This window comes from Pseudopodoces humilis, chromosome 27, assembly GCF_049639895.1.
Source record: "Pseudopodoces humilis isolate 2021_Gansu_Grassland_sample_001 chromosome 27, ASM4963989v1, whole genome shotgun sequence".
Classification (NCBI taxonomy): domain Eukaryota; kingdom Metazoa; phylum Chordata; class Aves; order Passeriformes; family Paridae; genus Pseudopodoces; species Pseudopodoces humilis.
The window spans coordinates 3,490,889-3,504,010 of record NC_142226.1 but is presented as its reverse complement, the minus strand read 5'-3'; the positions used below and the strand labels follow the sequence as shown (position 1 = coordinate 3,504,010).

Below are 13,122 nucleotides of genomic sequence, written 5' to 3'. Positions count from 1 at the left end.
AAATCTGACTGCTCAGAATCTCTACCTGGCTTCACTATCCAGTACTTACACAAGATTTTAAGGAACAATCTGCTCTTCCTACCTAAGCCACCACCACCCTTTCCAACATGGATGGAAAAGCAGAAGTAAAGACAGAAATGTTCCTGCTTCAGAGGAGCCCATAATGCCCACACTGAGCAGCTGGACCAAGGTCACACAGCAAGTTCAGAGCCAGAAATTGAACCCTGAAATCCCAAGTGCAGTTCTTTACTCTAACCAGTTAAGGCCTTGCCTCTCTGACCAAAGTCTGCCTAGAGGGAAAACACTGCTAACAGTGGCACTGGCTTGGTGCACAGTACAGAGGCATTCTTAACTCCTTCATGCTGATATTTGACATCAGCTGCTTACTCTGACTAAATCTGCTCCACTTGGGAAGTTGTTAACAGCTTCTAGAAAAGGATTCTGCAAGCCAAAATCTTGCCACCCACCCTGCCATAGTTTTTTTCATTAAAAACCCTCAAACATGTGACATAATTTCTGTTAAGAGACAAGTCACTTCAGGTCTCAGCTCTGCAGTAAAGCAGCAACTGCTTTGCATATGGATTCTTTTTTTCTTAGTATGAAAATTTTGAGTTCTTGCAGGGATCAATGGATTAAAGGCTTCTAAAATTCAGAGCTCTGCAGATTAAGGATTCCCTAAAAATAGCCTAGCGACCTATGGGACTGTTAAACTGTGCTGTGTTCAGCATCCAAGCAATAACAGGTCATTGCAAGATTAATTTACAAACAGTGCTGCTGGACTGGGAGTTGTGCAGCTGGAGAATATGCTCCAGATCTGGCTCCCTCCCTGTCAAAAATGGAGTTCTTGACAACACAAATGGGAAACATTTTTCTCCATTAAAATAAAGCCTGAATTTAAATTACAATATCCTGATCAAGAATGAACTCAAGTTCAGTGACCAAGTAATGGAGGACAGAGCTCCCTGTGGGTGTCTGAACCCACCACTATGCAGAAGGGGGAGAAGCTCTTCACTCAAGCAATGAAATGTGTAAAAGAAGCTCTGCAAATGTTCAACAGCAAGAGAAGTTGACACCAGCACCTTTAAAAACCTCATCACACCTCATCAACACACAGCAATTCCTTGGCGAGAGCAGACAGGGAATCTGTGTGCCCAAGGCAACAGCCAACCTCATCACACCTGAAATGCCTGGACAGCCAGTCCCTGGCACCATTGTCACAGTCACAGGCAGGGACAAGCTCCTGGCACCAACCTGCTGGGGCTGGAATTAGAACAGAATACAGAACATGTGTACGCACCAAACCCACGTGTATGCACATACACGTTCTCCAGACTTGGAGAAACAATAATAAATTGAAGAATTACACCATTCCTGTGAATTTCAACAGGATCTCATCCACTCAGATTTATGTTTTGCTGTAAAATTTCCTTTCTGTTAAAGGTGAATCATGTCCCTAATATATCCTGTGCATGAGGGAAATGTGCTGATTCCCACATTCCTAAAATCCTTCTTCCTCCTCCACCACTGCTCATCCATCTCTCCTCATATGTCAGGCCTGGCTCACACATACCACTCAAATTAAGGTTTGATATGGAAGCAATGAAATTCAGCAGCAGTTTCTAGTACCAGGCTTAGAACCAGGGCACACACAGAATGGGGGACATTTAAGAGAAAAATGTTCCCAGGGAAGTTATCCCTTATGATGAATCACTACATAACACAAGCATTATATTTATTCATCTCAAATATAAATCCTGGATCCCCAGAAACATCTCCTCAGCATGTCAGAGCCCCAACTTAGCCTGGATGACACAACACTACCATGTGGAGATTATTCTGCTTCTCTTTTAACACACTGTTAAAACAAGATTTGAATAGTATTTTGGCTACATTTCATTTCCAGAACTCTGCTAATGGCCACTTGGGACATATTTATGTGAAATTAGCCAGTACGTTCTCCTGAATTACTGTACATGGACAGCTTAAAACTCAGATAACTCTCAGGAATGACAGAAGTGAACAGGCAACTCCCAGCATGCCAGTCCAGCATTCCAGATGTGAATTTTCCACAGAAGCATACTGATTTTCACTTTTCATTTTCAAGCTCCATGGCCACTGGTGGGCATCAAACATTCAGGTAACTCTATGTGCCCTGGGAGAAAAAGGAGTCTACATTTGCATTTCATCTGTGGAAAGCAGGAACATTGCTGAGGATGAGTTCCCTCCTAAGCTCAGCACCACACGAGTCACAAGACACCTGCACAGTGGGTGTGCTTAGTCACTTTTCCATATTGTTTTTGTCACATCAGTGGAGAAAACTGCTCTTCCCAGGAACTCAGAAGTTCCTGTCCCAGGGATGCAGCTCACAGCTTTGCTGAGCAGCAGGGGAATGGAATACACAGGAACAGCTTCTATTAATAACTTCAGGTTTACAGACTTGCCCAGGCAGTTAATACTGCCTGATACCAGATTAATGATTAAAGACTTGACTCTGTGGACTTTTTAAACCTGCCACACGTCAGTCAGTTATGTCAACACAGTCCCCCTTGCTTAACTTCACATGACCACGCTCATTTCTAGGCAGCCATAACTCCTTCTCAGCTTCATGAACTCCGCTGTCCGAGTGACACAAACAAGCCCAAAATAACAAAAACTCTGCAATGGAAAAAACGTCCACATCAGGGTAACTATGTCCATATAATTATATTTATTTCTGCACACACAAAAACCTTAATTTAATGAACTCTTCACTCGTTTTACCATTGGACTTGATGATCTCAGACCTGCACTGTTCCAACCTTAACAATTCTATGAGCCCTGGCTTTAACTCTTCCAAGCAGAGCAGCCCTTAAACACACCAACACTATCTAGAATACCCTCTAGGAGTCTCATAGGATCTCTAACTCTGAACTTCCAAGAAATTACTAAAGCCAGGAAATGCATGCAGGAAGCCCAGATGACAAGGAAACACTCAACCCTTTGCTAGGACCAGGAACACAAACATGTCTTTCCAGGGTTTAAATTAGCTGATTAAGATCACACTGCTCATTAGCTTAATCAAGTCTGCCACTGGGAATTGTCCAGGAAGGTCCAGTAACACAAGAGGAACACTGCAGCTGCCTGGGGAATGTACCCACATAACGGGGAAACAAAATAAACCAACCCCTTCCCAAACCAAACATCACACAATCCATCAGAGGAAAACTTCCATCCAAGCCACTAGCTTGGTTACTTACTTGATCAGGAGGTTGGTTGCTAAAGTTTGAACAGGAAATAATAAAAACAAACATAACCATTGCCTATAGGCAAATAAAGACTTCTGACACACTGCTCTTGGGAAGAGCATTAAACATCTTAGGGCTAAAAAATATTCCTGCCTTTCCAAGTTGCTTTCCTTAAATTAAATTATTTTCCAGATTATCACTTATTCCTTTTGTCAAAAATTAAGATCAGAAAAAGCTCTCTCAGAGACACAAGCTACACTTTTGAGAGCTCATTTAGTAACTGCTAAGGGTGGTGTTTTGTTTGGTTTAAAAAAAAAAAACAACAGCTTTGGTTTGTTAGTTTAAAAAAAATCAATTAAAAAGGAAACAAATAAAAAAACAACCCTACCCTGTCTACCAGCAAATAATTTCACTTTTCTCTCAGAGTATTTTAAACAAATAAGAGGGATAAAGACCATAAAAATCCATACACACAGCCCCAGAGGGAACAGAAGAGTCACCTGCAGAGGAGCACAAGGCACACAGGCAAATGCACAGGTAGAACAGCTGCAGAATTCCCAGCTCCCTTGCAGCTTTTCCCAGGCAATATCGTGACAGGAACTGGGCACTGATGCTGAGCTTGGCTTCCAACCTCTTCTCCATGGCCTTTGTGGGCAGCAGCGGGGTTCTAGAAACACGTAGGGTATGAAACAGAAAACATCCCATGGCAATTGAAATGCTCCTGCACAGATCCAGCAAGAGTGCAGAGTGAACAGAGCATTTGTGGAGGAAAAGAAATGTCTTATCAGCTATGATTAGTCCAGCTGTTGCTAAGGAACTATCAATGTCTGTAATGAATCTGTAATAGCACAGCTCCCAGTGCTGAGTGCAGAGGGCCTTTCCCTTGTGGTTTTCTCCTCCGGACCCCACTTTTCATCTGATATCACAGTAGCTATCCACTGGATTCCAAACAGATATTTAGGAAATTTCAGTTTCAAATATGCCTGAGGATTGGACACCCAGGCAGCAGCACGAGGATAACACAGGCACTGACAACCCCTGCACATCTGCCCAGCGATGTCATCACAGGCACGTCAGTGCTGGCTGGTGCCAGCCAGAAACAGGGAAGCGAGAGCACAGCAACACGGGGAAACTGGGAGCTATCGCCCTGGTTTGCTCCTTCTGCTTCACAGGTCAGGGATCACCAAATTTCTCTGCCTTCCTAATGCCAAAGGTTATTTAATAGCCTCATATACTAATTAAGTGCAAATTATCTCTAGGTGATGCGGTAGGAGAACATTAATTATTTCACATGGAATAAATAGTATCTATTTTAAGGGAGCAATGAAAGCATCATTAGCCGTTTAGCAACGGCATTAAATCTGCCAGTTCTGAAGAATCCAAAGGGAATGCTATTACTGGAAATGTTACAGCCAGATCCAGCAGCGCACCTCAAGCACTCAGGGCTTGTTACACTTCGAGGAATTGCACTCAACCGTCCGCAGCAGAGCAGGAACAGACACTGGAGGAAACCTTCACGGCGGAAGATGTAAACCCGTGCCCGCTCAGCCAACAGGTCCTTAAGGAAACTTTCCACCACCCCAAACCCCGGTTCCCTCACCTGCCCGGCCGGAGCCCCCGCGGCCGGGCCCGGGCCCCGCGCTAGGCGGCAGAGCCGCGTGCCGCCAGCGGGTACGTACCAAGGGCGCATGGCGAGGCTGGGCGGCTCCTCAGCGGCTCCTCGGAGAGCTCAGGCGGGCACTGGGCGCCGGGCACGGCCGGGGCTCCAGCGCGGCGGGCCCGGAGGCACCGCGGCCTCCTGCCCCGCGGCCATGGCGGCGCCCGCGCACGCTCACCCGGAAGCTGAACCGCCGCCTCCCGGCACCAGGGCAGGGTCCGGCCGTATGGGCAGTGCCAGGGCTACCGAGCCGCGGGTCCCCGCCGTTCGCTCCCCCGCCGGTCCCGTTCGCACCGGGCGGGGCGGGCGCGGAGGCCGCGCAGCCACAGGTGATTTGCCCACAGTTCCGCGCGGAGGCGGTGGCTTCGGGCACCGCCCAACAAGGCGGCGCGCGGTTGGCCGGCGGCACGGAGACTGCGCGCGGATTGGCTGGGGGGGCAGGAGGCTCGTGCCCGCAGGCGGAGCGCCGTGAAGGAAGGGGCTGGAGCCATGAGGGGAGGGTCTGAGGGCAGGCTGCCCGTGCTCCTCGCTAGTCGTTCAGCCGCGCTTCCCAGCCATGGCCTCTGACTCCGGGGACAGGTACGCCACGCTGAAGCGGTGCCTCGGTGTGCTCAGAGACGCGAGGAACGACAGCGAACAGTTCGCAGCGCTGCTCCTGGTAAGGAACCGCGGAATCGCCTCAGGAGAGAGCACAGGGGAGGCCAAAGACCACGCTGGACACGGGAGTGCCCGGGGGACGCGGCGGGATGGAAATTGGGAGCTCAGAGCAAGCTGCTTTAGGGCTCCCTTCAGCAAAGCAAAAAAAACTCCCTTTGGCCTGGGTGTGCGGAGAGTCAGTAAGTGGTAAATCTCTGAATTAGCTCTTGGGCCAAGTGCCAGCTCTGTGGGTGCTTCTCTGCACTAATTCAAGTTATTGGAGTTTCTGATTTGCAACAGTTCTGTTGCCATTTGGTTCAATAAACTGTATTAGTTAGCATTAGTTTGACATTAGTAGTAGTTATGCTAAGGCTTGGTAGGCCACATGTAACCTGCAGATGAACTATACGGCAGATATTGCAATGTAAGCAGTGTAACTAGGAGATAATTTAAGAATGTACTTTTGGCAAAATTTAAATGTCAGAGAGATAATCGTACCAGGTAGTGAGAGAGAATTAAGAAATTATGATGATGAAGAAATCGTGTAGAAAACATATAAAAACCCTGTGATTTTTCTGTGAAATGGGGCTCTGTCTTTGGACGCTAGTCCACAGGCTCCCGAGCCCTCAATAAAGCACCGCATAAACGACTTCGGTTGTTTGTGTTTTCTTCGGATCAGGCAACAGTTCCATCCTGTGCGTGTACCAAATCCTTTTGCTATGTTCACGCTCACTCCTATTTTGCCTCATAGGTGACCAAAGCAGTCAGAGCCGGAGAGGTGGATGCCAAGACCCGGCGCCAGATCTTCGACGCGATCGGATTCACATTCCCGACCCGCCTGCTGACCTCCCGGCAGCCCCCAGATGGCTGCCCCCCGCACACCTTCCGTGCCTTCGGCCTCACCCTGCTGGCCTGTTTCTGCACCGACCCAGAGCTAGCTGGGCACTCCCAGATCCTGAATAAAATCCCGACCTTCAATGATATCCTGCTTTCCTCCTGCGATGCGGACAGCACATCCATGGTCGATGACGTGTACCAGTGCCTCAGCAGTGTCCTGGCCACGGCCAGGGGCCCCAAGGAGTTGGTGACCAAAGGGACAGTGTCTGCCCTGTGCCAGGCCTACCTTAATGGTGGCCATGGCTCTGACCGTGCCCTCACACTGCTTGTGGGGCTGTTGGCCATAGTAGAAGCCAAGTGCTGGCAGAGAGATGCTCCACAGCTCTTGGCAGTGCTCAGTAAGCTCTCCAGTGATTTCCTCAAGGCTGAAGACGTGACCAAATTTGAGCTGTGTGAGATTCTGCCTCACTTCATCCCCCTGTCACCTCCTCTCACAGAGAACTCGCAGGGCTCTGAGTGCCTCTGCAGACTTTACAAAGGGCTGGCTGATGTTTTAGGCAGCAAACTCAGCCAGTTGCAGCGGGACCCCGCTCTGAAGCTTGCAGCCAGCCTTGTGCAGGCCTGTGGGGCTGAGTGGATCCCAGCAGGGAGTGCTGGCAGCAAATTCTTGGCCCTGCTAGTGAACTTGGCATGTGTGGAGGTCCGCCTGATCCTGGAGGAGCCAGATCCCACGGTAGTGGAGGGAAAGAAAGAAGTGGTGACAGCCTGCTATGCCCTTATGGAGATGGGGATCCAGGAGTGCCTGAGGGAAGAGAACCCTCTGCTAGAAAATGTACAGAAAATGCAGCTCATGAGGATTATGGAGGAGGCCTTTGGAGCTGTAATATTCTACTTGAGACAGGTAATGCAGGGCTTTTAACAAAGAGCAGGTTGTTGCTTTTGTATGGAGCAAACTCTGCCCCTTAGCCCACTGTGGTTTCCAGGCCTGTGGTAGTTGATGTACAGTGACAATAATGTGTCATTTTGCTTTCTTCACGCAGGTTAAACAGGAGGAGCTGCAAGATCCTTTCATCTTTGCCTCTGTTCGAGTCCTTGGAGCTTGGATGGCAGAAGAAACATCCTCCCTCAAGCAGGAAATCTGTGAGCTTTTGCCTTTCCTTGTTGATTATGCCAGGAAGCTTTTCAAGGAGGGTTGCCCAGCTGTGAGTCTTCCCCAGGCAGAGCTGGTCTGCAATGAGGGCTCTGCCTTCCCCCAGGATGCTCTGAGGTGAGCATTTTAAACACACGTTTGTTGCGTTTTAGCGCAAACCTGCTCAAATATTTTTTCTATTTTTAATCTCCCTGCAGTGCCAGCTCCATGGGGCTTTCTCTCCCAAGACGGACATAAATGCAGGGCTTAGGCCCATTCTACCTCATGTTCCCGGTTTCTTTCCCCTTCCAGATTTCTGCTACCTGGCTTTTGCCATTTGACAGCAGAGGACAGGCCCCGGGACATCCTTATCTCTGAAGGGGCACCAGCACTGCTGTGTGAATACTTCCTGCAGCAGTGGGAGGTTCTGACCTCTGAGTCCACAGCCCCAGCACCCCTGACAAGCACTGAAATGAGTCTTCAGACCACGTGTGGGATTTTCCTTAACCTGGTTGTGACTGCTCCAGACCTGGTCAGGTAACAGAGCTGTGGGAGCTGGCTCTGAGGTTGGCAGTGGGAAGAAAGGGTGCCTTGTGCATCAAGCTTGAGGATCTGTTAACACACTGTGCTGAAAAGGGATGTTTCTTTTTCAGCCCAAATTTCATTGCAGTTTTGGTGCTGTGTTTAACCTTGACATTCTCAGGTGCTTCTGACTCTGCTCAGGAGATGTGTCAAAAACAGTTTATTTTCTCTCTAGGCATGACAAAACCTTTTCCTCCTTGATGGATGTGTTGCTGAAGTCTCTTCCACTTCTGTTGCCCCAGAAGCATCACCTGGTTCTGGCAGCAAACATTTTGACTCTGGGCCTGATGATGGCCAGGATCCTCGTGGGGTCAGCAGGTAAAGGAAATTCCCATTGGCAAAGCCCACGTTGTGCTGCATGGGCAGAGACCAGGAGCTGAGAAGTTGGGCTGGAGAAAGCAAATAGAAGGGAAACTGGTCCAGCGTGTCATTGAAAAAGTGATAAACCAAAAATGTTCAGGAGCAAGGAATACAAGAAACATTCAGCAGGCTGATGTGGTGGGATGAAGAGATTTCTAGGGCTGGAAGATGTTGTCCTGCTCCACACAGCCCCACCACAGGGCCTTTCTTTGTGTGAGCAAACTCTGCATTGTGACATTCATTTCCTTTTTCTTCCAGTCCTTCAGGGAACACAGTCTGCCAAGGAGTTTTTTGGAGCTGCTGTTTGCTTCCTCTCCCAGGCCCACACAACCCAGGCAGACCCCAGCAGCGATGGCCTGGCTGTGGCTGTGTCACCTGCCTACGTGAGAGCCTGGGATGACATCCGTGAGCTCTGGTTCCTGGGAATGCAAGCCTTGGCCAGCTGCATCCCGCTTTTCCCTTGGTTGCCGCACGCCGCTCTCCAGGCGCACTGGCTGCAAGGGCTCTCGCTGTTGCTGTCCTGCGTCACTCCAGCCTCTGTGGATTCTGAGCTTGTCACTGCTTTCCAGGCCGTGCTGGTGGAGCTGGCCAGAGCCAGCGAGCAGTGCAGGGATGTGATCCTGTCCCACCATGGCATGGAGTGGGCCAATCTGTATGGAATGGCAGCTCTGGAACAGTGTCTGGCCAAGCAGGGAGGAGCCAGAAGCACTCTAGGTGGGAAATGAAGCCAGACACCTGCACAAGGTCTGCTCAACACTTCTGCCTTGCTCTTTGCTGCCAGATGGGCACAAAAAAACCCATGTAAATGACCAAACTTTACAAAACTGGAATGATACAGCAGTGCCCAGCATGATCAGCATGGTCCACATTGGTGTACAGAACTGCTGCTGCCTCAGAACATTTCACCATGCACTTGTTTGACCTGTTGTGAGGATTTCTCTGTAAATACAGCCTGTTTTGTTATTAAAGACTTTTTGTCAGTTTGTTTTTCAAACTCCTCAGTGCTGAGATTTTTTTCTGCCCAGGGCCCTGACGGGATCATTGCTCCTCTCATTAATATGGTCATAGTTTTGTCACAGTAAGCCCTGCAGATTTTCACCTTACTTTCTCTGAGTCCTGCACATATTAGTTAATAATTTGGCACTACACACAGAGCCCTGAAAAAGGCAGGAATAGAAAAAGCTTTATTATTTACTGATAGCATTGGGAGTAACTCCTTGTTACTTGAAAAGGCTGTGCTGCCAGATGATCCCCCAGTTCATATCCACCACTGGTACCATCATCCCAAGATGACACCTAGAAAACCTTTCCAGAACCAACTTGCTTTGTCTGTATTGCCCCATAAAACACCTGCACAAAGTACATCCATGGGATTTGCTATCTGCTCCCTCTTGCTGCTGGGATGGGATGTACAGGGAGAATTTTCCACTCTTGCAAGGTGAAGGGCTCAGTCTTCCTCTGTTCCCTTTAGGGTGTGAAAGCCAAAATGAGTCAATTCCCCCTTGCTGATTCCCTGCAGACCAAAGAACATCTTGCGTTACAGAAGAGAAAGGCCACACGTACCATGGAGTAAACTCTTGTAGCACCAGCAGCACCGCATTATCCTGAGGATATTTCCCAGAAAGAGCAGCTGCACAGGGTGGCTGCTGAAGCTGAGGTTCATCCAAGCAGCACTCCCTGCTCCCGTTTTTCCACCAGGTGTCAGCCAAGGAGTTCTCTGGGAGCTGCTGCTTCGCAGGGACTGCTCTGCTGCCAGCCCAAGGCGTTGATCAGAACTCGTTGGAGGGGGCTGTGGAATCATCTGATCAAGGGAAAATCAAGCATGAAGCTGCCTCAAAAGGAGGGCTGGGTCTGAGTGTATTCCTGCTTTACACTGTGTTTTTGGCTCAGTGCTTTATTAGAGCAAGTGCCTTACACAACTGGAGAGGAGGCTGTTGCTCAGGGAAAGTATCTTTAGATCTTTTCAGCTCAGCCCTGAGCAGCCATTGCAAGTTGGAACAAAGGCAGGTTCTCCCAGCAGAGTGGTGTGAGCCAAACAGGTAAATGAGCCTCCTGGTCTCGGAAAAGAGCAGAACTTTGCGGAGCTGGGCTGGGAGAAACTCCTCAGCCAGCTAGGAACACATCCCTGCACTGCAGGGAAACACTAGCAGGAAAAGTTAGGAATACAATGCAGTGTCAGAAAAACCACCCAAACCTTCAAAGCCTTTATCTTCAAGTGTTCTCTGTCCTCTACACTCTCTTGCCTCTGGTCAGGGGTGTGGGCTTCCCATTAATGACAGACACTAATTAGTGCTAATGAGAGACATGACCTGTATCACCAGGAGGATATTCTGCTATCCTCAGTGTGGTGCTGGGCTTGCTGTGGGCAGTTGATCTGGTTTGGCCATGGTTCATTCCTGTGGGCAGTGGTTGGAGCTCCCACAACACCTGACCGGAGATCCAGCCTGGGCCCACAGTTCCAGAACTAGCACAGTAGTAACCCAGGGACCTTTGGTTGCTGGTCTATAATTCCCTGAGAGGTTACCTGGGAGCAAACCAAGAGCCCAGGAAGTCCTCCAGTTTTATCCTTCCTCACATCTTAGGGAGTGGGGTTTGGCCACCAGCAGGTGCCTGGAGAGGAGCATCGGCACCTCATTCTCACACTCTTCAGTGTAAAGTCCCCTCAGGTGTGAACAGGACCATCCCAAAGACCCTGATGTCTTGCCATGTACTTGTTTCTTTGCATGGAACAAAACATGCTCCTTATGAGTTCCTCTCTGCTCCTGAGCTGATAGTGGAAGGGGTGAGACACTCGCCTTGCTCTGGGATGTTACTAGGCTGAATGCCTGTGAAGATGGCAGAGCTCCCTGAGCAGTATCACTGCTCTCTTGTCCCAGGGCACTTTCCAAACATTCTTGGACAGAGCACCCCCCAAAAAGACTGTTTTGCCTCCCTGAGACTGAGCACTAACAGCAGTGAGCACTGCACATTCAGGTGGGGAGGGCATGGGAGATGTTGGAAGCCTCCTGCCACATGGGCATCTCTGTTGGCTCCATGCATGCAAGTCCACAGGCCCCAGCATGCCCGTCTGCCTCAGCCCACGTGAGGGAGATGGTGCTCTGGCAGCCTGGCCAAGGCTTCAAAGGCTGCAGGGTGTCCTCAACCACCCTGAGCTTTGCAAGCCCAACCACAGATTCTGCCCGTAGCAGTTGGCATCTGCGGGCACTGATGATCTGGTGCCAGAGAGGTGGATGTGGCATCATCTAATGTCCCCTCTCTGCCAGTGTTTGAGATCCTAGCACAGAGTGGAAATGCAGCCAGCAACACCCAAAGCAAATTGTGCTTCATTTCCCAGTGCATTTCCAACACCAGGACAAGTTCTCCAGGAGCAAGATGATTGCTCACTGTTCTCTGACAAGATGGACAAGGCTCCAGAGGAGCAGACCCACATTCATTTTTCTTTGACAGCTTAAATGTCATAATGCCATTGCAAACCTGACCATGGTATACGTTATCTTACGGCATTTATTCATCTCGCCCCAAAAGCACTGGCAATAAAATTAAATATTTCATAAGGTTGTTATTTGGCTGCTGTGCTACCAAAACCCAGTGCAGCCTCCTCCCTCCTGCTCCATCTCCCTCCTGTGAGATGTAGCAGTGGTGGTGAGAGTGGAGGCCTGAGGAGGAAGGGAGCTGCCGCACTCCCTGCCCACCCCTCATCAGCATATCTGATCTCCCCAAAGCCCTGCCTGGATCTCCACACCCGTAGCAAGGAGATTCCTTCTGAGAAGCGATGTGGGAATTAATAGGGGCAGCCTGTATTTCCCTGAGGTGTTGATGGAAGCTGAGTTTCTGGAGAGCTGGTTCATCTTTGACTAGGGAAGAACTCTGCTCACATACTTTAGTCTCGGTGCTCTCATCTCCCTGTTCCACCAGTACATTTGTTGCTGACCCCCAGGAGCAAAAGTTCTGCTTCAAGCCCCTAACACACTGTGCTGGGGAACTCCTGGGAAAGAGCTCTGGGACCTTTGATACAAAACTAGATTTTCAGAGATTTCTGGCTTGGGTCCACTTGCAAGAAGTGGTCCCTGGGGTGGAGACCTTGCCCAGACTCACAGCAAATGCTCCCTGCAGCTGGCGGGGGGGTGAAGAGACAGCTCTTGTGTTGAGGTCCTCAGCAGGAACACGACACTTAAGAAACACAAAGAATGTTTGGCAGAGCAAAACACAAGCACAGTTGGACTTGTGGTCCTTAAAGAGGGATGCTAAAAAATAGGTAGTGGGGAGCTGTGTTTGAGGTGCTTCTTGTAGGGCCCTGAGGGTGCTGCTGGGCAGGACCCCAGGGCTAGGAAGCTGCTGATTGTGCTCCCAAAGAAGGTGAGAGCTAGGGCAGGGTAGCTCATGGGAGTTTCACAATGACCAGAGTCTTTTGTGAGGTCCCTTTTCTCCTTCCTGAGCACTGCTGTGCTGTGCTGTGTTGTGCTGGGGAGGGCGACATGCCCCTACAGCCCCATAGCTCCAGGCTGCCCTGGCCCACTGCCCCAGCCTTATGTGTTCCCACGACCTCAGCTGAGGGGCAGCAGGACAGCTCTGTCTTTTGTTTTTCCTTCCCTTTGTCTGTCAGTGTTGCAGATTTCCTCTGTTCTGCCTCATTTTTGGGTGGAAACACAGCTTCCCTCCAAGCTGCTGCAAGGGACCATCCTCCTGCTCGCCTGCCA

At 49.7% G+C, this 13,122-nt stretch overlaps 2 protein-coding genes across 2 annotated transcripts in view; one reads left to right on the top strand and one right to left on the bottom strand.

Annotated features, from left to right (window-relative positions):
- Positions 1-5,041, bottom strand: part of KIAA0319L (KIAA0319 like) — a 29,993-nt gene extending 24,952 nt beyond the window's left edge. The window contains exons 1-2 of the mRNA XM_005529779.3: positions 4,904-5,041; positions 3,725-3,891 (exon numbers count right to left, since the gene is read on the bottom strand). Coding sequence (XP_005529836.1) covers positions 3,725-3,866 — 142 coding nt within the window. The 5' untranslated portion in view covers positions 3,867-3,891; positions 4,904-5,041. The remainder of the gene's footprint in view (positions 1-3,724; positions 3,892-4,903) is intronic.
- A 244-nt stretch (positions 5,042-5,285) lies between these two features.
- On the top strand, positions 5,286-9,419 carry NCDN (neurochondrin). Its single transcript, XM_005529780.3, has 6 exons — positions 5,286-5,539; positions 6,269-7,255; positions 7,395-7,621; positions 7,796-8,020; positions 8,241-8,383; positions 8,684-9,419. Exons 1-6 carry the CDS (start codon positions 5,438-5,440, stop codon positions 9,148-9,150), a joined length of 2,151 nt encoding a protein of 716 aa, XP_005529837.1. The 5' UTR covers positions 5,286-5,437; the 3' UTR covers positions 9,151-9,419.
- Positions 9,420-13,122: the final 3,703 nt, after the last annotated feature.

What these genes read in the sequence shown, in the direction of transcription:
- NCDN (XM_005529780.3), top strand. Translation starts at nt 5,438, where the DNA reads ATGGCCTCTGACTCCGGGGACAGGTACGCCACGCTGAAGCGGTGCCTC. An exon ending in TAATATTCTACTTGAGACAG is followed by an intron (nt 7,256 to 7,394) that starts GTAATGCAGGGC and finishes TTCTTCACGCAG; the next exon opens with GTTAAACAGGAGGAGCTGCA. An exon ending in TTCCCCCAGGATGCTCTGAG is followed by an intron (nt 7,622 to 7,795) that starts GTGAGCATTTTA and finishes TTCCCCTTCCAG; the next exon opens with ATTTCTGCTACCTGGCTTTT.